This window comes from Ixodes scapularis, unplaced genomic scaffold, assembly GCF_016920785.2.
Source record: "Ixodes scapularis isolate PalLabHiFi unplaced genomic scaffold, ASM1692078v2 PGA_scaffold10__122_contigs__length_95168666, whole genome shotgun sequence".
Lineage (NCBI taxonomy): Eukaryota > Metazoa > Arthropoda > Arachnida > Ixodida > Ixodidae > Ixodes > Ixodes scapularis.
Window position 1 is genome coordinate 58,370,736 of NW_024609836.1, and position 20,661 is coordinate 58,391,396.

The window sequence follows — 20,661 nt, forward strand, 5'->3', positions numbered from 1 at the left end:
CTTTCTGTTAGGCTGAGGTTATAGCTTAGATGCAGGTGCATCGAGTGCAGTGATGTAATTAATTTTGATAAAAGCTTGCATCGGTTACTACTATTAGTGTAATATATAGGCATTCTTTACTTTTTGAAATGCCAGCTCTTCCCAATTTGTTCTTGTGGAGTGTCGGTCACCGTAAATGTCGGAAGAACTTCAAAGTTGACTCAATAATGATCCCCTCCTTAAAAAAAGCAAGCCTTGCTCATAATTCCTACGCTGTTTAAAGTAGTTCTCATAAGATTGGAGTGTCCGTAAGAAATGATGCATTTCACAAAAGGTGGGAGTTTACCATGATGTATTAACCCAAGAGTTGGAAAAGAAACGGGGATACTGGTAGGAAAATCAAAATGGGGAGAGACGTCTGTCCCTATTCGTTTTCTACCACTGTCAAGATTTTTCCTCCTTCTACCCCAGTCTCAAATTAAATACATTGTACATTTGAAAAGCATGTTTTTTTTATAAAATAGCAAATACTATCCAATCTTAAATGCCCATACCAATACCTTAATTCATGGCATAAAGGAGGTAATTAGTAACAATATGCATAAGCCAAACTTTTTTTACTAGCACGGTGATGACGAGTGTCACAAAACAGAGGCCACTACCGAGACTGTTTCTCGGAAGAAACCTATAATAGCACACGTCTCTAATTGCCTACATAGCTTCGAACACAATCCAAACAAGCAAATATTGTCCACAGCTTGGTAAACTTTTAATGACATATACCTATACAAAGTTGATCTTTACAATTCAAACAAGATCCTATTCACATTGTGTGTGTCCCTTGCCGCGGCTTCAAGACAGGACGTCGGATGCAGTCCTCGGCTAAAAATTCGGCTAGAATCCGGGGTCCCAGTCGGTTTCTTGAGGCACCTGCTTGATGGAGAAGCAGACCAAGACGTCGCCGTGTTGAAACCGCACGCCACTGTCCTGCAACATCAGACCGCACTCCACATCCTTCTTGATGCTGTCCACTTCGTTCTTGAGATGCCTCATGGACGACAGCGAACCTTGACGGCATTTGGGGAAGAGAAAGCGACAAAGAAGGTGTGTTAACGAGGGTCAGTCTGGAGCCGGTCCTTTCCTTCCCGTTCACCGTGCTGGTACTGATATAGGCAAGCACTGCACCAGCCTGCAATCGTGTGATCACTTCCCTTCTACAGCATTGAGCCAGCATTGCAACTTCTCAAAGGAAGAATGGCCTCTTGTTGTATAAACATTAGCAAAGTCAAATTTTATTTTTTCGTTCTGCACAATGCAATGCGTTTCTAAAAAAAAAAAAAAAAAAAAAATTTAAATCTTTATTACTACGACAAAACAACTTCACTCTAGTGAAGTATATTTTTATCGTGTGATAGTCGAGTCAGTTTAAAAAACATTGGTACAGCCATGAATACCTTTAGTGTTGGTGAATGAGAATAAATGAGTCCTTATGGCATCATTGCATGCTCACTACAACTTTCTGAAGAGTAAACTTTCTCGTAGGCTTATAATTTAATACTAGCCATTTGAGGTCTTACTAAAGAGATTCGAATTCATTAATTACCAAGATGTTTCTGTGGAACCCACCTGTACTATACATTTAAAAAAAACTATAGAAACGGGTGTGATGGAGAAACAACAGACTCGCCACTCGGTATGAATGTTTTCGATGGAAATACAACCACATCAACTCTGGAAGTTCACTGGAAGTCCCCAGTAAGGACTTCCAGTGGAGTTTGTTCTAGTGCATCTTTGTCGAGGGTGACACGCAAACCAGCAAATTAAGGACGACCACACTGCGTCTTGAATGACGAGTTAGTCGTGAATTTGGGGTGGAGACAGTTGGTGGCCCACCTGTGTGTATGGTCTCGGAGTTCCTGCAGACCTTGAAGAGTGCATCCTTGCGCAGGGCTCCCTTGGTGCATCGGCACCCGGCTACGGGTATCTTCTTCCTCCCCTCATTCACGAGGAACTCTTGCAGCACCAACGCTTCTCCTGCGTCGCCAAGATTACCGTGGCATTTGGTCAGTAGTTTAAAGACGCACATCTGCTTGGCAAACTGTGGAGGCAAGGGCCCCGCGACCCAATAAGGGCGTCCGAGCGAGACACGTGACCCGACATTCCCGGATCATTTGTGTCGCCACGCTAAATGTGAGATGCAAGGCCCAGAGGAACCGGCTGTCGTCTGCTAGCTAAGAGTCGTCTGCTCCGAAACCAACCAACTTTGGATGAACGTCCACCACAGCAACATTTCCGTTCACTAGAATAGTAAGCATTTCGGGAACAGTTCATAAGACAACCATACGCTCAATTTAACCGCGAATCTGTGACGGGTACTGATATCAGGGTTCAGTGCGATGTTTTGAGCAGAAACGGCCCACTATATGGCTGCGATCATTGGCGATCACCAACTGCCACGATGCTACAAAGAGAAAAACATTGGGATTGGATACGGATGTGACGTCGCTTTTTGGGTTTAAATATAATTGAAACTCATAAATTTGTGATTATTTATTATTTATATCTTCTCGTTAGAGATCGAACCGCGTGAGTTCAATTGCCGTTAAAAGAAAAAACGTTCAGCCTTTCCACTCTCGTCAAGAAGGAAGACCAGCGAAGCTGTACTCGATACACTGTGTGCTTCTTCTTCGTCGTCGTTTGTTTTTCGCGCTGTTTCCTACAATGAATTCCCACCAACGCGCCCAACTATCAATTCTTCTATGATGTATGTATGTATATTTGCAGCACAATCTCTTTGTAACGAGAGTCTTGTAAGACTCGTTATAAGCAAAAAAGAAAAACAAAATAAAGAAGGACAACAATGAAAGAGAAGTGGTTAGCACGTGTGTCCAAAGTTCGCCAACCGTCACTTTCGCAAAGTCCAAGTTAATCAGTTCACATGACTCCGTCGTTTTAAGTGAGTGTTTACCCCTCCAGCCAAAAGTAAAGCATTGGCCATCTTGGTCACCTTGGTCATCTTGGTCACGCCCCCAATTTTTCAGTTGGTGATAGCTGGAAAGGTTGGCGCCATCTACGAGCGACAGCAAAAACCATACTGGTTGTGTGCTTGCCGCCGTCGCTTATAGATGGCGGTAGCTGTCCAGGTAGGTTTGTGTCGACATACCGGACACGGTCCTGGGGAACCTAGCCCTTAACAGCTCCGCTGCAAAAGAAGTCTAGAACTACTTTTTGTCGCAAACGGCGCTGTTGTGGCGGTAACGAGGCCCCCGTGGCCTCGATTACGCAGTATTATCACGTGCCTTGTTCCGGCAGTCTTATTGGGTCGCGGGGGCCGCGGCTTCCACAGCGACTTCCACAATAGACTATTTCCATAAAGCCCTGCATGCAACACGGCGCGCGTTGCACTCTGGGAACTAGTTGGCCAGGGAGGAGAGTGGCATGGTTTCGGTTTCGGTCGACACGTCGACAAGAGATTATACCCAGAGCGTAGACCATTACGGCCGTTATCTCATGTTTTCTGGTTCCGAGAGCGTCATTTGTGGTCTCTAAACTAACCTAAATGGCCAGACCTCGAAGTTTTAGCACAAGCCTGAGACGTATAGCTTGTCTTAACACATGCTTGTTGTATTTTTGTACTTGACCCTTCCTGTTAGCGTTCCAATCAAGTGCTGCAGTGCTGGGAATCTCGACGCTGCGAAGCTCGGGGATCTTGCTTGAGTACGAATCAACAAGCTGTAGCAACCAATAAGTATGCATACATCGAGCTCGCGCCTTTACATTAGAGTTGTTGATCAAGAAGTTTGTTTGTTTCGTGCGTCCATAGACGAAATATTACTCCTTGCAATTACTGTTTTTCTTTATATGCCTAAGTATGCAAGGTAAAACTCGGAGGCGCCATTAAAAAGCTCAATTTTAACGCACTTCTCATCTCTTATCTGTACTGACCCGCAGCACTGCACGATGTGAAGTCCCCGCCCGCTTGCATTCCACTAATATTCAACATCGCGTATGCGCATAAAGTTATCCTGCAATCATATAGGCACATTCGCACATACAGACCGTCTTACGAAAGCAAAAGTCGAGCACTTGTGTGAAGAATGTCGCACCGTGCGCCGGAAGTGCGCCGTGCGCCAAACGAACGAATTCAAAGCGCGTTTGACGGTTGCTAATGGCCATAATATTAGTTATGTGTTAGCTTTCTTCCTGCCTGAGTATGCCGAGATAATTTCAGACACACCGTTCAGGCACAGATCTTGGGCGTCAGTAAAAGCTCGTCCAAAAAGGCTTAGCGAAGAGTAGGGGACGCTTTGGGGGCCTCCGTCGTAGCTAGCCGATCTCAGCGTTTGCGAAAAGTTAATCTTCTATCAGGCATAAAATTTGAGTGGGAGATATATGATGACACGAGGACGACATCATAGTAACTTTTGTGCAGCAGTGAGGTCGAATTTATTGCGTTTCCTTAAAAGTTCATGCGTAAACGCTGGGCTCAGCTTTGATACCCGGTGAGGTTGCGGCTTGCTTTTCGCCCAATGAAGTAAGAAGAACCGGCCGTTCGGCAAACAAAATACGTGTAAGGCTCCAGATGAACAAATTTCAGTTGTAGTTCACTAGTACTAGACGGGAATATTGAAATTGAGCTCAAACATGCACTCGTGGGGTGAGGTGACTAAGCCACGACTTACTACGTTTGCATACGCACGCACAATATCCGGTGTTTCGGGAACCAAGGAAAGTGCCCCGGTCTTTGTTTTGTATCGCTCGAGAATGAGTATATTGTACGTTCGTGAAAAGTCAGATAATCGAAAACGCAAGCAGCGTGTTCGGTTGCGGCGTGATAGCATGAGATGCAGCTGCTCAATCGAAACCGAAACTGAGTGGCCAACTAGTTCCCAGAGTGCACTGCGTGGTATTTCGCCGCGATGGGGCGCGTCAGTTTTGGAAGAAGTCCATTCAAAAAGGGGCACTTAAATCTGCAAGGGCCACAAAGACTTTGGGAAATCTGAACATACCTAAGGGGCGAATAAAAAATGGAATTTAGTTGTTTTTTCAATTTAACCATTAATATTCTGTGTACAACTTAAGGCTAAAAACCGTGGCACCTTTGGATCACTCCAAGAGCACCTGCAGAACTCCCCACAAAGGGCCGTCCAAACGGGACACGTTTTTTGAAATCGTGGCATTTCCCATATCGAAGGTAAAGGTTTCCCTCTGGTTCCGGTCTGCTTTGGCGCATCTTTTCTTGCCGGGCGTAAAACCTTCCCTTTCCTTGCATCACTAGACGGGGAGCGTACCTCCGCTGTTGTTGTCTGTCCCCAATCTCCCAAAAACGAGAAAGGGGAAGAGACGACGGAAAGGGGAAGAGACGACGGAGAGGAGGAGAGCCGTGCTGCTTGCGCGGTCGACGTCCATTAAAAACAAACGCGCGCGCCGCAACTTTTACGTTTTTTTATGAAGCGCGCGCGTTTTTCTTGTTGCGTGTGGCATCTGCTGTGTCCCGTTTGGACAGCCCTTCAACTGGACGCGCTCGTTCCCTGGCGCCCCGCTTTGACCACCGTTTTTCCCGAATCGATCGCGCGTTGCGGGCCACCCACCGTGAACTTCTTCCGTGTCGGCGAGGGGCAGCCGCTTCCCCAGCTCCTTCCTGATGTCCTCGACCAGGTGGTAGATGACCTTGAAGTCGCGGATCTCCACGCCGCCTTCCTCCGCCAGCTTCCTGGCAGTCTCAAGCACGGGAACGTGGAAGGCGTAGACGACGGCTGCGGAATTTGCGTCGTTCAACTTGCCGGGCTTACCGATATGGTAAATGTTAGAAGCTAGTTTCATTGTACACAGGTCATACCGGGTGTTTCGAAGAAAAGAGAGCCGCTTTCTTCTTGCTCTAAAGATAAACTAATCGGCGCCGAATGCGCTAATGTAGCGCAAGCGGTCGGGGTTAAGTGCCGAAGTTTCCTAGCTTACCGTTGTCCGATTTAAAAGCTACAAACGATTTTTGGACATCTCAATGAGGAAACGGCGGTCAATGAAGCCTGCGAACATGCAGAAACGAACGGCTTAAGCTACCGAGAACAAGCGTCGTCTTTTCGTAATAGTAAGCTCTAAGAAATGCATAATGTTCTAAACCCCAACCAACATGGTTTCCGCAGTGGCCTGTCAACGGTAACCCAGTTGATTGAATTTTACCATGAATTTGCCACTTACGTTAACAACCGTACGCAGGTTGATGCAGTTTTCATCGACCTGTCGCAGGCACTCGACCGGGTACCTCACCGCAGACTGATTAAGGCATTAATAGACCTCGAAGTTCCCTTTTCTTTGACTAAGTGGATCAATGCATATCTTTCAAACCGTCAACAATTTGTGGATATAAATGGTACTTACTCAGGGCTGTTAGATGTTCATTCTGGGGTGCCCCAAGGTTCTGTCTTAGGGCCCCTACTTTTTTTTAACTTACGTTAACAGTTTGTTCCCATCCAATGAAGATGTCCCAATTAAGCTAAGAATGTTTGCCGACGACTGCGTTATTTACAGTCCCGTTGTTGAAATACAAGACCAGATAAAAGTGAGTGAAGCGCTGGCTAACATTGCGTCTTGGTGTCGTGCAAATAACATGAAGATTAATATTAGCAAAACTCAGTACATGCATATAACAACAAAAAGAACTGTCTTAAACTTTAGCTATGAGGTTGCTGGCGTAGTATTGACTGAAGTAGACAGTTGCAAATATTTAGGAGTGATTTTGTCTTCTGACCTCGGATGGAAAAAGCATGTGGAGTATGTTAAAAAGCGGGCAACTAACAAATTGTGGTACCTGAAGAGAACGCTGGGTAAAACTCCCCCTTCCGTTAAAATTCTTGCGTATAAGACAATTATTAGACCTGTGTTAGAATACGCGTCTGCAGTGTGGAGCCCATGGCAGAGCTCTCTGGTCAGAGAACTCGAAGATATTCAATCGCTAGCTGTGCGTATAGTTTTTTCAGATTTCAGACGAACTACGTCTGTGACCGAACTTAAAAGGAGAGCCAATATAAGCCCTCTGTCAAACAGAAGAAAGAGCCAACGGTTGAAGCTGTTCTTTCAGATTTTCAAGAACTGTATAAAAATTGATGGCTCCGTTTACTTAAAACCAAAAAGTTTTTACTCGGAACGCTTGCATCACTCAAAGACCGTAGCCCCTATTAAAGCTCGAATAAATAGCTATAAACAATCTTTTTTTGTGCATACAATTGATTTGTGGAACAGCCTTCCCGGTGATGTTGTCGATATTGATTCACTCTGTTCTTTCGAAAAAGCCGTAGATAATATTTTTCAGTGCTAAGATTGCTTTTATTGCTCTTATGAAATTATTTTTACTGTCTTTATTTTTTATTACTGCTGTTACATTTACTGCTATACTGTTATTGTTATTACTAGTATTACATTTGGTTACTGTATTGTTTCTCTTCTTTCGAATATGTCGTAGATATTATTTTTCGGTGCTAAGATTGCTTTTTGTTTAGAACTGTTGTGTTTATAACGTGCATGTGTGACACTGTATCACCCCACTCCTGCCTTGGCCCTATATTCGGCTGGCAGTATTGATAAATAAATAAACTAAATAAATAAAGAACTTTGGCGTCGGGTCCCAACTACTAACGGACACGGACAAAACGTTTGGAGACGAATCGTTTACTTCTACGCCGAGACAAACACCGATCTCTCTTATCCCAAACTCCCGGTAGTACTATTATAATACTACTGACGGACACAATGCCAGAGCAGTGGCACCCCTGACCTTTGCTTCGCCCATTCTAAGAGTCTGAACGGGCAATTGTGTAAAATATTGAACGTTTGAGAATGAGAATTGCCACCGTTGAAAGGCTGAGCGAGTTCCACGTCGGACTCTGTCACGGCCCCCACGCCGTAGTGCATCAGGTCCAGGCGGCAGCTCCGGTGGGAGTGGTACGTGTCTAGGATGTCCAGCACGGCTTCCACCGAGCCGTCGACGTCGCCTGCAACACGGCGAGGCATAATTAGGGTATGGTGTTTTAGGATGTTATTTTTTTCTTAAAACTGGCACGAAACTTTATTTTTATCTGTAAAGGAACATTTAAATAACGCGTCTCCGACGGTTCTGTTTACAGCGTCCCAGAAAAGTCGTCCCTCGATTTCTGCCAGATGCGTCGTCGTAGAAGCATCGTATGGTCGTCAGTCGTGACCTGGCGGTGTCGCTCCGGTGGCGGTGAATGCGGAAGATGTCTGTTTCGCCGCAGGTCACTCTCTGGCTCGATGGTTCGCGGAAGCTTCCGCAGCCGGGAGCTGGGACGCCACGGCGACGGTGGTGTTCGCATTCCTTCGTGCTTTTTTTCGGAACTTCTACATCCGAGCGCCGGGATTGCGACGTCCGACGGCGAGACGCTCCGGCTTTTGCGACGTTGTCTGCCACCACTTCAGGACCACTTTCGATGTGTGGGAAAAATGGTACGCCATGCACATCGGCCGGAGACGAGTTCCAAATGCCGTACTGGCACCTCCGTTCAACCCGAGGCTATATGTATGGTCTTCGCTTTGCTTTTAAATGCGTCCGCATCTATTGCTCCGGTGCACACGGCCGTCTTTCGTCTGGACAGTCGTGATTGGTTTCATGAGGCTGTGGCACGGTTCGCGCCGTGCTCTTTCACTTAGTTCGCTCGTGACGTCCACTTTCCTTTAGGCAAGAGGGAAAGAGTCTTTTGATACGCTTTCAACGACGCGGGAGAGGGAAGCTGTGGTGGCTGCATCCGAAACTGGCTATGCCCGGGAGAACTGACCGGCTCTCCGAAGACAACGGTGTACGGACTGTCACGAGTTTGGAATTCCCGTCCTTCGCCGAGTCGGAACTTCCGCGCTAAATGACGACGCATTCTGTCGAGGATCTGCGTAGCGACCGGTCAGAGACGCGTTGCAAACCCTCCTACAAAGAGATTTAAAGGGGCACTAAACCACTTTTTGTAATACTCTAGTCATGGTCATAACTATCTATGGGCTCTAAGTATCCTAAGAAACAACATTACATTTGTGCGTGACCACCTCCTTTTTTTTAAAAAATCGGTATCAAAGATTAATTGCCTCCGAATCGTTGCAGACACGAGTGTGCCGCTGGGTGAGAAGGGCTTCTCCTTGTCCGACGGCACCCTCTGGTGTCGGCGATAGTCCCAAAGTAATCAACGTTGATACCTATTTTAATAGAGAAATTGGCCATGCATGAATGTAATGTTAGGTTTTCTTATAATGCTTAGAGCCCATAGATTGAGTCACGAGCATAAATAAACTATCACAGAAAGTGGTTTAGTGCCCCTTTGAGGGAAGAGGACTAAGCTCTTTGAGGATGATTTGGCTCAGAAGTACACGTTTGACACTTGGGTGTTGACCACGATCAGTCAAAGCAGTAGTTCTCGAACGGGGGTCAGCAAAAACATATTCGAGGGATCCGCAAAAGCCCTGCCTCATCAGTCTAGCCCCGCAGTAAAAGTTGTCTTTTGTCAGACTGAAAAGAGATGTTCCAATTTTCGGGCAAGTCTTCTCACGTGTACGTCAATCGGAGAGGTCTACTTCGCACTAGCCCTTACTTATATTCATTTATTAAATCATTATCATAATTAACCTACTCCTTTCTCTTCCCCTCACCACGAATGGGGTCCGCCATCACCTCCGCCAATCTACAAGGGGTCCGCGAACCACCGAGTTGGAGACTAACCTTCAACGCTCCATACTACAACCGAAAGCAGAAAACGCCAGAAACTTGCCCTTGACGATGATGGGAAGGCGCGGCGTGTCGTCGACGATGTACTCCTTCTCCCGGTTGGAGAAGCGTTTCCGCTTCCGGCGCTGTCCCAGGGCGCGGCGCTGTTCCAGCTCGGCCTTGTACTTCTCCAGGTGCTCCTGCAGCTTGTGCTGGATCGCCTCCCACTCCGCATCATCCTGGGCCGACCTCTGCTGTGCCTGCCTCCAGTCCACCACCTCGCGCGCCCGTTTCTGGAGCAGACGACGACAAGAGGCGGCTCAGTGCCCGCCCTTCACAATATGCGGACATCTGCGTATCGTGCGCAGCGGCGATGACACCGTCGGATCATGGTCTACACTGTGGGATCTCACACTTTCCTATCTCGAAGAATACCTCTCTCTTGTCTTGGTACAGAAACCTATAGAGCAATAGTGCTTTGTCATAGTAAACTACCAACGTCTGACAATAGCTGTTACAGTATTAGTTCTAACAAACTTCCTTACAAATCATGAGTCATGCGAGAGTTCTGACCTATATCTCACTGCTACTGGTGTAACAAGGATCTTGTCCAACATGGATTTTGGGTATGCTAAGTGGCCTCAACTGTATATTATTAGCATTAACTCCTTGCTGTTCAAATAAGAACCGCAATGCTGATGCTGGCTGTTAATATCAATAGCAGGAACAAGGAGCAAGTGTGGAAACTTATGCGAGTGGGAGACGCGTTTGAGCACTGGTATGTTCATGAAAAGAGGGAAACTGAGTAACTGTTACCAATTCACGCTCTTCTTGGCTTTTTCCTACTTTAAAAACAGATTTCTTTGAAAAAAAAAAAATCAAATCTGCAACTTTTTGTTACTGACAGAAGGAGGAACGCTTTGGACTTGGATCCCCAGCATATTGCACCATGGAGCGCACAATAGAGACAATAACTATAAAATGACACATTCTTTTCCTTTATTTAAGAACAAAAAAATTTCCATTCCACTGGACAATAATTTTTCGAACTTCTCACCTCCGACTCCACCTCGATGATGTCGTCTCCAGCAGACGGAAGCTCCTTCCAGCCAATGACTTGTGCCGGAACTCCAGGTGGCGCCACCAGTAGTGGCTTTCCCCACTCGTCGAACATGCCGCGGACCTGGACAGCAAGCAGCCCGCAATGTTTCTTTGCTACAAGACACGGTGGCGCTGCTTTACAAACTTCCCCGCCAGGTGGCGCAAGTCTTCACCTGATTCGAAGGATCCAGCAATACCCATCCATCCATCCATCCGATTATATTTCACATGATTAATTCTCCAGTGTTTTGCTGTGAGAAAGAAGAGATAGCACTCCCTACCTTCCTAACGAAATCGTGCACAAGAGATGGACGCCAGCCACTGCAAGTCCGTGTAGGCTTTCTCACATGCCCCGCTACACCAAGGGTAAGCAGCAGACAGAGGAGCCCACTTGCACCAGTCAGTCTGCTAGACTTTGCTGCGGTTTCCACCAGTATACGGGTTTCGAATATTTTGCTGAAAATTCCTCTTCATAAAGTTGTTTTCAACCTTTACTGATTCGACACGTTACCATATTACTGTAAGCACCACCCGGTTTTTCGTCTTCAATAGCACCCACCCCCAAATCCTGTCCTAATTTGACGATTTTAAGCAAGTTTAGTATTCAATGGTAGTTCCTTTTAAGTATATATACTCTGAACAAAATCGTACCACAACACACCTTTACTACGAGAGGGCTTACTGCGATAAAATACCGAAATAGCCCCTACCAAAATCGTGAGACATTCAACTATAAAGTACAACAACATTTAGCCCAGTTACTTGCTCGATTCAAATTTACATACGCTAATTTAAAAAAAAAGAAAATGGGCATTTGTACTAGAGTGGGTGCATGCTCAGAATTTTGCGCTTCAGAAATGCTATTATGCATGGATTTACAAAAGAAACCTAGGAGGCCATTGTGAGGGTAACGCTCAAGACAGATTTTGTTCTGAGCTCAAGAAGCAAATAGTATGCGCATAAGAGATGAATGGAAGTCTCAGCCAGACCTTAGCCCAGGCTTTTCCAGCGACCAAGAAGGCCCCCTTCTTCAGTGTCCCCCGCTGTATGAGTGCCGTGGACAGTTTCCTGCAGGAAGTGAGCCAGGGTAACAATCAAAACGACTCCCCAATACTAGTAAGATCTCGGCTCAATCCGGCGTGCCAGTATGGAAGACAATATTTACTCATTTTTTTGGATACCTACAGAACCATGAGGTAACACAGTAGGGGGGAAAACACTTGAAGCTGAAGTAGAAATAGTTACAGATGCGGAGAGCAAATCGTCTGCTTTTTGCGCATGGGTTGCGGTGACGTCAGAACGACGCCGAGCTGATTGGCTTTGGTTGAAAGGATAGTGCCTCTAGGTCTACCCACTATTTCTTTCGGTCGGCCAATAAGAGCTCGGCGTTTTGACATCATCGCAACCTTTGTGCAAGATGCAGACGACCTTGCGCTCCGCATAGAAATACAAAAATCACAATTGTACCGGAAAACATTTTGAATTACACAACACCTTTCATAACAACTGGAATGCCGTTCTAACGCAAAATTACAAAAAGAGCAGGAACATTGCAAGGTCCAATCCGAATTAAACAAAATTAGGTGCAATGCTAACCACAAAATCTAGCAATCTTCAACCCAATGCCGTTTTAGAAACAAATTGGCTCTTGGAAACATCAGTTTTGCAACAGAATTTTTTTACACTATTAAAGCGACCCCCTCGTTGCGATAACCACCTTCACCCAATGTAATGGGTGAAGGTGGCTCTCTCTTTTAATACCAGTTCTACAGTGAAATATGTTACGAAGCAATATGAGCCGCTGACCCTCGATGCTTGTCGGTGGTTGACTCGATGACGACTCCTTCGACCATGCCTTTGGGGTCGGCCCGAATCTCCATGAGTTCGGCCTGGGTCAAGATGGTCTCCGTCAGCTTGTCCAGATTTGTGCCCTGGGGACGCGACGAAACAGACAGAAAGGAGAATAGCACCGTGCTTTCAAGCGAACTCGTGTCGACGGGACTTCTCAACGACTCAAATCTAACGGAGGGCAAAATGAAAAGGTGGTGACAATGCCTCGCTCCCAAGACAATGCCGCCATCTATTTTCAGCATAAAATATATACACATCTGGTCAGTTGCCCGGCATGTAGGCAAAAGCAGTTCAGTGTTGTTTTAGAGTGACAATTTTGATGGTCAGAAATGCAAGTCGTGGGATCTGGCTGCCGCAAGGCACTTGCAATGTTCTGAAAACATTAAATAATGCCTGCTGGTATCTGCGAGGCTGGCGATAAAGGGTCACTGAAAATAATGTTTTTTTACATAATTAATGTAAGACTTACCTAGCACAAACAGTGACCAAATTGTGCTTAAAAATATCAATTTAATCTTGCTAAAATTAAGAAAAAACAGTTTCCATTTTTTTTCTTTTTGTTAGAATTGCAATGGAAGGACAGTGTCCCACAACAAACTAAGCTTGTCGCTGGGCAACAGAACCACAACTAGCCTTTTTCAGAACTTGGACACCACCCAACCATGACCGTTAATCATTGAATGTGTAGTGTCGGCTAAAGTACTAACTGGATCGTAGGAAAGTGGTGCCAAGCTTCCCATATAGTTGCCATTTTCGCTCATGAAATGAGCAATTTCTCCTTGACCTTTTCATTCTTGGTGAGCCATTCTGAATTCGCTGGTGACGGGTAGCTTTATCGAGGCGTTTCTTGTATTACGAGAGTTTGCTATCCACAAATTGGCGAAACAAGTGTTCATCATGATACCACCACCACACGCGGTGTCGGTGCTTGGAAGCATTCAAAAATAGTTTTCCTGTCTTGGAATACACAAAAAGAACAATATAATTGTAATAAGAGATCCATGGGGATAGGCATGATTGATAAGTTGATCACATACACTGTGCCAAAGATATTGGCAAGGAACGCCTTCAGTACGATGATGCTCCATGGTGATCTTGGTGCAAGCACTGGATTACGACCCTCTAAAAGCTTCGAAGACTTGAAGGGGCCGAAATGGCAATTGCCATAAAAACGGAGACTGATTAGCCAATCGCCTTACGAGGTTTTGGCTGTCTGCATGTTAGTATTTGTTAATGTTCGGCTAGCAAGCAGGGAAGGCAATGGCGCCACTTTCCCAGTATCCAGTGGCTTCAGTGTTGACAAGAGCCTCCGTGTCTCTAGACTTTTTACCGCATAACCAGTTTGGATTTGTCTCTTGCCTTGAGGGCAGAGATGCAGACGTACTGCACGTCCCCGCCTTCGTCGTCCATCTGTATGCCGTGCACCATCAGGCCCCTCTTCGCGTGCTCCTGCAACCCGCCATCAGAGCATGTTGTGATTCTCAAAGCATCCATCTTGCAGCCAAGAGTGTGAATGACCCTTGTGAAGCCACCGCAAGAACTCACAATGTCTGTGTTGGGCTTGTCAACCTTGTTGATGGCCACAATGATTGGAACTGCAAGGTCAAGGGATCAGTGTCACAGGCAATTGCCACAAACAGAATCTTTTTTCGACTGCTGGACCTTGCAGAAATTTAGAGGACCAAAAATTCACTACGCAATAAGAGCCTTCTTGCTAACCAGCTACAACACATACGTTAAAACTGAAAAGGATTTTTGATAAATTACTCGAGCACTAAGGAGGACGATGCCAGTGTAGCTTACACACGCTGTGCTTGCAGGCGTCTGCAGTGATAACTGTTCCAAAGCAAAAACCTAAGACAAATGAAACTTTCCAAATGTATTCCTCACAGCCCTATGTTGATTAGTATTTACTTTGAATCTTTGATACTGATAAAGCACAAACGCGTGGAGCATGTGTACCTATGTTCCCAGCATTCTCCTTTGTGTCGGGGTATTTTCACAAAAGGTGCAATGTCCCTGAAGAAAATTATTGATGAACTGGGCAGCCTACAGGCTGATGCAAGTACACTATATACTATAGGGTGACAGAAATAGTCATGCCGGCTGTAGAATGAGCCGGTAATATTAGTGCCAGCATGTAGCGGGCAAATTTTTCATCAAAGGTCTAATTAAGTGGTACACGTCACCTCGTGAAATTTCAAGGGAGGGAACCCTTTTGATATTGAGGACTCTTCCATCAATACCAGCCCCTGTATGCCCATAACATACACTTTAGATCAAATTAACTATACAATTATAAGGTGCTAGATGCTGTGTCTAGACCACCGAGACAAACTGCGTTCACAGAAGCAGACATACCATCGGCCTCACGGGCGTATCGAATGGATTCTACCGTCTGCTCCATGACTCCATCGTCTGCTGCGACGACCAGGACCACGATGTCGGTCGCCAGGGCACCCCTGGCTCTCATCGCAGAAAACGCGGCATGGCCGGGCGTGTCCAAAAACGTGATGCGCTCGTTCCCAGGTAGCGTCACTGAAATAAAATCGTCGCAGAGTTTACAAACGCCGTATAGCCCAAAAGTATATGAACAACACCCTGCTAAATCTGGTTCAGATTTTTATATAATGCACTCGATGGTCGTGCTGGCAAATGTTCAAGGTGTATTTTCTGGTACTGGACGTCTTCAATGGGCTCTTTTAAGTCCGCTTCCCTGTCAAACGATAATGCGTCAAAAAGAAGCCTGCCGAACAAAAGAGTGTGGTGTTTTTAGAGAGATGCTGAGGCGATCTCTCGCATTTATTTTCGGGGTTATCATGCGTGTTGAAGGCATCTCATGCTGTACTGGTTGAGTACTACCTAATTCAAATTGACTAAATATGTGTAGTCACACCCAACTCAGATGCACATTCAGAAGGTCACTCAAAAGATCCACGTTTATGACTGGACAGTCTCGGCCAAAGCTCTTTGGCCGAAGCAAGCATCAACCAAAGCTCTTTGATTTGAAGCAAGCATTGGCCTAAGATCTTTGGATTGAAGCAAGCATCGGCCAAAAATCTTTGGCCGAAGCGAATCCTGGCCAAAACTGAGGCTCGCCTGTGAAGGCACCGATGTGCTGGGTGATGCCGCCAAACTCCTGATCCACCACGTTGGTGTTCCGGAGCGAGTCGAGGAGGGTCGTCTTGCCATGGTCGACGTGGCCCATGATGGTGACGATGGGAGGGCGCGGTTTGAGCAGGCTCGGTTCGGGAGGTGGCCTGCGAACGAGAAGGTCGGAAGAATCGTTACAAACGTGCGAAATTAACCGAACAGACGTTCGTAAATTGACTTTGCGCTTACGAGGTCACGAGCAAGAAAACTTTCCCAGTCTTACGTCCTTTACCACGTCCACCGCAAACAAACGAAACACAACTGTAGTAAAAAAAAAACATGCGAAAACACTAGGGTTGGAGAGAAGGACTGATGAAGAACGCCGGCAACAGTTTGTCTTTCAGTGTCCTCAACATTTTTTTTAATTTTTTTTTATTTTCATTCTAGTTACAAGAGTTCAAAGGGGAGCTTCTTAACCTGTTGTTGGCAACCATGTCAAAGCCAGAAAGAGATGGATTACTCGAAGTAAGCTGGCATAGTGTGCAACAGTTAAAGTGAACTTACTGTGAGCATCCGGTCACCCAAAACTGGGGTCTGCCTATCGTCGCACAGTATCTCGAAGCATAATCTTTTTGCTTTACCGGCTGCAAGTTTTGTCAATCTTGCTGATGTTCTTCACTGAAGTAGTTAACTCTCTCGGCAAAATGCTGGCTGCCGTTCCGAAGCCACTTCTCGGGTCCTAGCTACCGTCCTCAACTACCATGGCGATTTGTTTGGACCACAAAACATCGGCACAGGCAGGCGGTATAGTCGAGTCAGAGGTCGGCGTGCCTTCAACATCCCAGTCACACGCCCATTTGACAATGTGAGTGCGAAAACGCACCACAGTCGGCGACAGGCTTAGAGTTCAGATGCGGAGAAAGTCCATTTAGGAGCAGCTAAAAGTCCATTTAGGAGTGGCAAAGGGAACTTTTGGCGCACATGTTTACACTTCATTTTCATTGCTACCACTGCAAATATTGTATGTTAGGATTAAGGTGCTGGCCATTCCATGAGAAGACAATGTCTACTTTGCCTTCCCACTTCTGCGCCGCTTTTTGTTAGCATCAACTGCATGGCAGGTTTGATTCCCTCAAACACAATAACTTGCGGCTGCGTGTAGAAGTACCAAGCACGACAACAATATGCTGATGAAGGACTGTACGAACTGCTGCGAATTGTTATTTTTGCGATGCACTAGTGTACAAGAGCGTGGTGAGAAGTGCACTTAACGAAGCTGCTTAACCCAACAGAACAGACCACGGACGTGAAAATATTGCGCGACTTCCGAGTACTCTCAGTGTTTGATACAGAGATTGAATCGAGTAACACATTATTTAAAACAATAATTGAAAGATTAGAAAATTTGGACAAACCTACTGTAATGATCCGGCCATGTGGTGGGTCCTTGGCTACCAGATTTTCAGCAATAGCGAAGTAAAATTACATTATGGCGCAACAGTGGCGCAAATTTGTCGCATTTTGTAGAAATCCGGCGGTACGTAGTAGGGCAAGCACTCTGGCGCAGTTTGGGGTAGATGGTGCAGTAATTTCATAACTGCACTTTAGCAGGGCGACCGCGAAGTCATGGCAAGCATGAAAGCTTTGGTGGAAGGGGGTCTGCCCCGCCTTTCTTAATTTACCGAGTTCTTAGCCTGTCACCGACTATCCACCTCAGCAAAGTTCAGCAATCCACATTAGCAAAGTAATAACCCAAGAACAATATTGAGCGGCACCCAAGTCGTGTTCTGTCCACACGTCGAAGCAGGACCGCATACCTCCGAACTGCGTCTTGGAACTGCCTCTTGGGGGCCTCCCTCTCGGGCGGCGCCCGGACCTCCGCTCGGTATCCGAGCTTTCTGACGATCTTGAAGATTGTCTCAACATCGTCGATGGCTGCAAAGGTTTTTGCCCCAACGTAAGATGGCGATCGCCGTACGAACCCCCTCGGCAAAGGAGGAAGGAGCGCGACGGACATACTGAGTGGCAGATCGTCATTTACAACGCGGTCCGTTGAAGGTTAAGACTAGCGGGACAAGACCCTTCCACAAAGCTCTCTGCCTTCCTCCTCTCCAGCATTCTTCGCTTTGCTAAGGCAGAAAGAGTAGAGGGTTTCGTAGGGGGAGCATGCCCTTCAATTCTTAACCTGTTGTAGGAGCTTCTGCAACCTATGGTTCATCCCAAAGAATGTTTGTTCTGGTAGTGGAACCCATACCTACGACGAAACAATTTAATGCCGATGAACTTCCGTTTTTTTTATTGTACTCGGGTGGTTAATAGAAAAAAAACTTGTTAATCGAATGCTTTCGTCACGGGCGTGGTTTTAAATGCTATTTCCTTCAGAGAATGAGAAAAGGCAACTACTAACTGAAAATGACCGCAAATAATGTATGAGCTTCAAGTATTGCCATTGCTAAATGAATTTTCACCAAGAATATATATGATCCCTCGTTAACTCCAAAAGAGCTTCCCCAACCAAGACGGTACTGACCGCTTTGATCATGGTCGTACTGCGCAGTGTTCTCGACGTACAGCATGGCTTCGTAAATGTCATCTGTAAGAACGGGAGAAACGTGGCACATGACTGCGTGCAACCTTTGTTCATACTCGACCTTCACCGAACGTACCTAGCGGCCTGTCCACCACACTGGCCAGTTCGGTGACGGTAATGTTCTTCCATATCTTCACGACCGGACTTTTGGGCTTTGTTTTGGACGGAATCTGACCAGCAAACAAGAAGGAAAGTTCGGTTTCTTAAATGTCGCAGTTGAAGCTCTTTCTTTGAGCATACTAATAACCATAATCACTTCTCTGCTTATATATAGTAACTGTTTAATTTCCCTTTGATCAAGAAAACTACACTGACTTGACTTAACAATATTAACAATTTAATCAAACGTTTTGTTTCCCATATAGGAGACGAAGCATTTGATTAAATTGTTAATATTGTTAAGTCAAGTTGGTGTAGCTTTCTTAATCATTATGAATCCTGGCTTTTTCTCCGCATATTTTCTCCGTGGCCGTAATGCCATACTGCGGAATGGCCAGACTGGAGCAGTCTTCTGCTCTCCTCTTACGACCTTCTTCTTCACCCGGGAGTCAATGGCATTCTTTATTTTCATGTAACGTAGTACATTTGCGTGCCGCGTGAAGCACTACCACCCCACCCCACCCCACTTGGAAGAGTCCCTTCGCGCTGCTTCGCGCCGGTGCTCGCGATTCGCAGACCATTGTTTTGGCAGTGCTTTTGCTGCAAGTTTGGACTTCCTTCATTGAACTTCGCTCCAACTTAAGTTACTACGGTGGGAATGAAGTAACGGCCGGCCGCAAGTTGGCAAGCCAGAGTGGAAAGGCTGGAAAGGTTGCAGCCATCCATGAGCGACGGCGGCGAGCAGACAACCGGAAAGCACAACACTTTGGACAGCTACCGCCATCTATGAGCGACGACGGCAACCAGAGTGTTGTGTCGACATTTCTTTGCGGACGGACACGATCCTGGGGAAACTAGCCCTTAACGTCTCCGCTGTAAAAAAAAGTTGTGAGGCGGGTACTGATACTGTATGTTGCGGATGCAGCAGATTCGCGTTTCACGCGGTGCGATAAACACGGGAAACTGCTACAAAACTCACGTATCACGGGACTTACGAAGGGCTTTTGCATTTTCTTGGCGGCAAGACATCGGGAGGTGCTGAAGGCACGAGACCCACACAGCGAGCATCTTGCCGAAGTTCTTTCATATGCGAGGAAATGCAGCGAAGGATCGCAGGATACGACGCGGCTACCGGCGTTGAAACTTCCCAGGACCAATCTGCAAGAGTTCGCAGAAAAAGTATAAATATAAATAAAGCAGTGACGTTTACGATAAGAAAATAAGACAAAACCACGCTATTTGCGACAGAAAATCACCGCCGTCTGCGTTCGGTCGGTGTAGCACCTTCAGCCATCACCGCCAGCCAAAACTCGAGTGGTGCTTCATTCATTACTACTCCACAGCTCGGAATTCGCCGGTCAAAGTAGTGCCATTTAAGAGATTGCGATGCTCAAATACAATTTTAATGCATTCATGGGAAGTGCACGTTTATTCTGCGACACCAACTAAACGCGAGAATCGATAAAAACCGGTGGAAACAGCAATAAAATATTACCGAAACCTCCGAAGATTTCTCACCACCGCAACACCGATGGAGGCCGCCATGTTTAACGCTTGGCCAGGCTTGCCTAGGCTTGCTTGAAAGTCCGAAAGGCACGAGACATACATTTCTAATCAATTTAATAAACACACTGCGAACAAAAAACACGTGTATTGGTATTGTAACCAAAAAATTTAAGTCTTATAGCTATATTTGATTTATTTCAAAATAAAAGCATAGGTTCCAATTGTTATGTCACGTGTGCGAAGTTTAGTTTCAATCCAACACAAGCCAGGAGCCATCCAGCCAGCCCTCCTGCTTGCGGTTTCGGTTTGCCGTTCGGGCTGCGTTTTACCGGTGATTTGATACTATCCTGCTTTAACAAAGTTCGTTCCTGAAATTTTCGGCGTCAGCAAGCAGCTCATTAAAACACACTGGGCCCTCATCACCCGGGGAGCAGCGACGATGCCGTTTTGCGCGTGTTTGAGTAGATTGTTCCGATGACTCCGATATCAACACCCGCTGCCGCCTTTATTTATTTTATTTTATTTTTATTTGCTCAGGAGAGCCGCGGCCAGTGTTACCAACTGTAGGGACATGTCCCTAAACCTAGGGACTTTTGACGATTTTTTGGTCAACTAGGGACGTAGGGACGCCTTGCCACTTTTACAGGAAAACATGGGGACTTCCACAATCGCTGCCATCTTTTTTTTTTTTTTTAATTTACGGAAATTTTTTATGTTCATGTCAAAACTCAATTGTGTTGTCTGT

General features: G+C 46.0%; 1 protein-coding gene across 2 annotated transcripts; it reads right to left on the reverse strand.

Annotated features, from left to right (window-relative positions):
• Positions 1 to 724: 724 nt before the first annotated feature.
• LOC8044018 (translation initiation factor IF-2, mitochondrial) lies at positions 725 to 19,974 on the reverse strand. Of its 2 annotated transcripts, XM_029993802.4 has the most exons (17): positions 19,906 to 19,974; positions 19,406 to 19,568; positions 18,388 to 18,481; positions 18,252 to 18,314; positions 17,539 to 17,656; positions 15,728 to 15,888; positions 14,990 to 15,166; positions 14,174 to 14,223; positions 13,988 to 14,077; positions 12,584 to 12,708; positions 11,767 to 11,845; positions 10,734 to 10,859; positions 9,741 to 9,969; positions 7,827 to 7,967; positions 5,571 to 5,735; positions 1,873 to 2,013; positions 725 to 1,046 (listed from the first exon to the last, which is right to left on the reverse strand). In XM_029993802.4, the coding sequence occupies exons 1-17, from the start codon at positions 19,953 to 19,955 to the stop codon at positions 874 to 876; spliced, it is 2,145 nt and encodes a 714-aa protein (XP_029849662.2). In that variant the 5' UTR covers positions 19,956 to 19,974; the 3' UTR covers positions 725 to 873. The 2 variants fall into 2 exon arrangements, with proteins under 2 accessions (XP_029849662.2, XP_040356448.1); XM_040500514.2 differs by having other exon boundaries at positions 13,988 to 14,223.
• Between the last annotated feature and the right edge of the window lie 687 nt (positions 19,975 to 20,661).

Bases quoted from the DNA above. Each gene is read 5' to 3' on its own strand.
- LOC8044018 (XM_040500514.2), bottom strand. From the start codon at position 19,955: ATGGCGGCCTCCATCGGTGTTGCGGTGGTGAGAAATCTTCGGAGGTTT. The intron at 10,860-11,766 runs GTCTGGCTGAGA...CTTGCTGTCCAG, and splicing joins CTGGAAAAGCCTGGGCTAAG to GTCCGCGGCATGTTCGACGA. The intron at 1,047-1,872 runs GTGGGCCACCAA...AATGCCGTCAAG, and splicing joins CTCCGAGACCATACACACAG to GTTCGCTGTCGTCCATGAGG.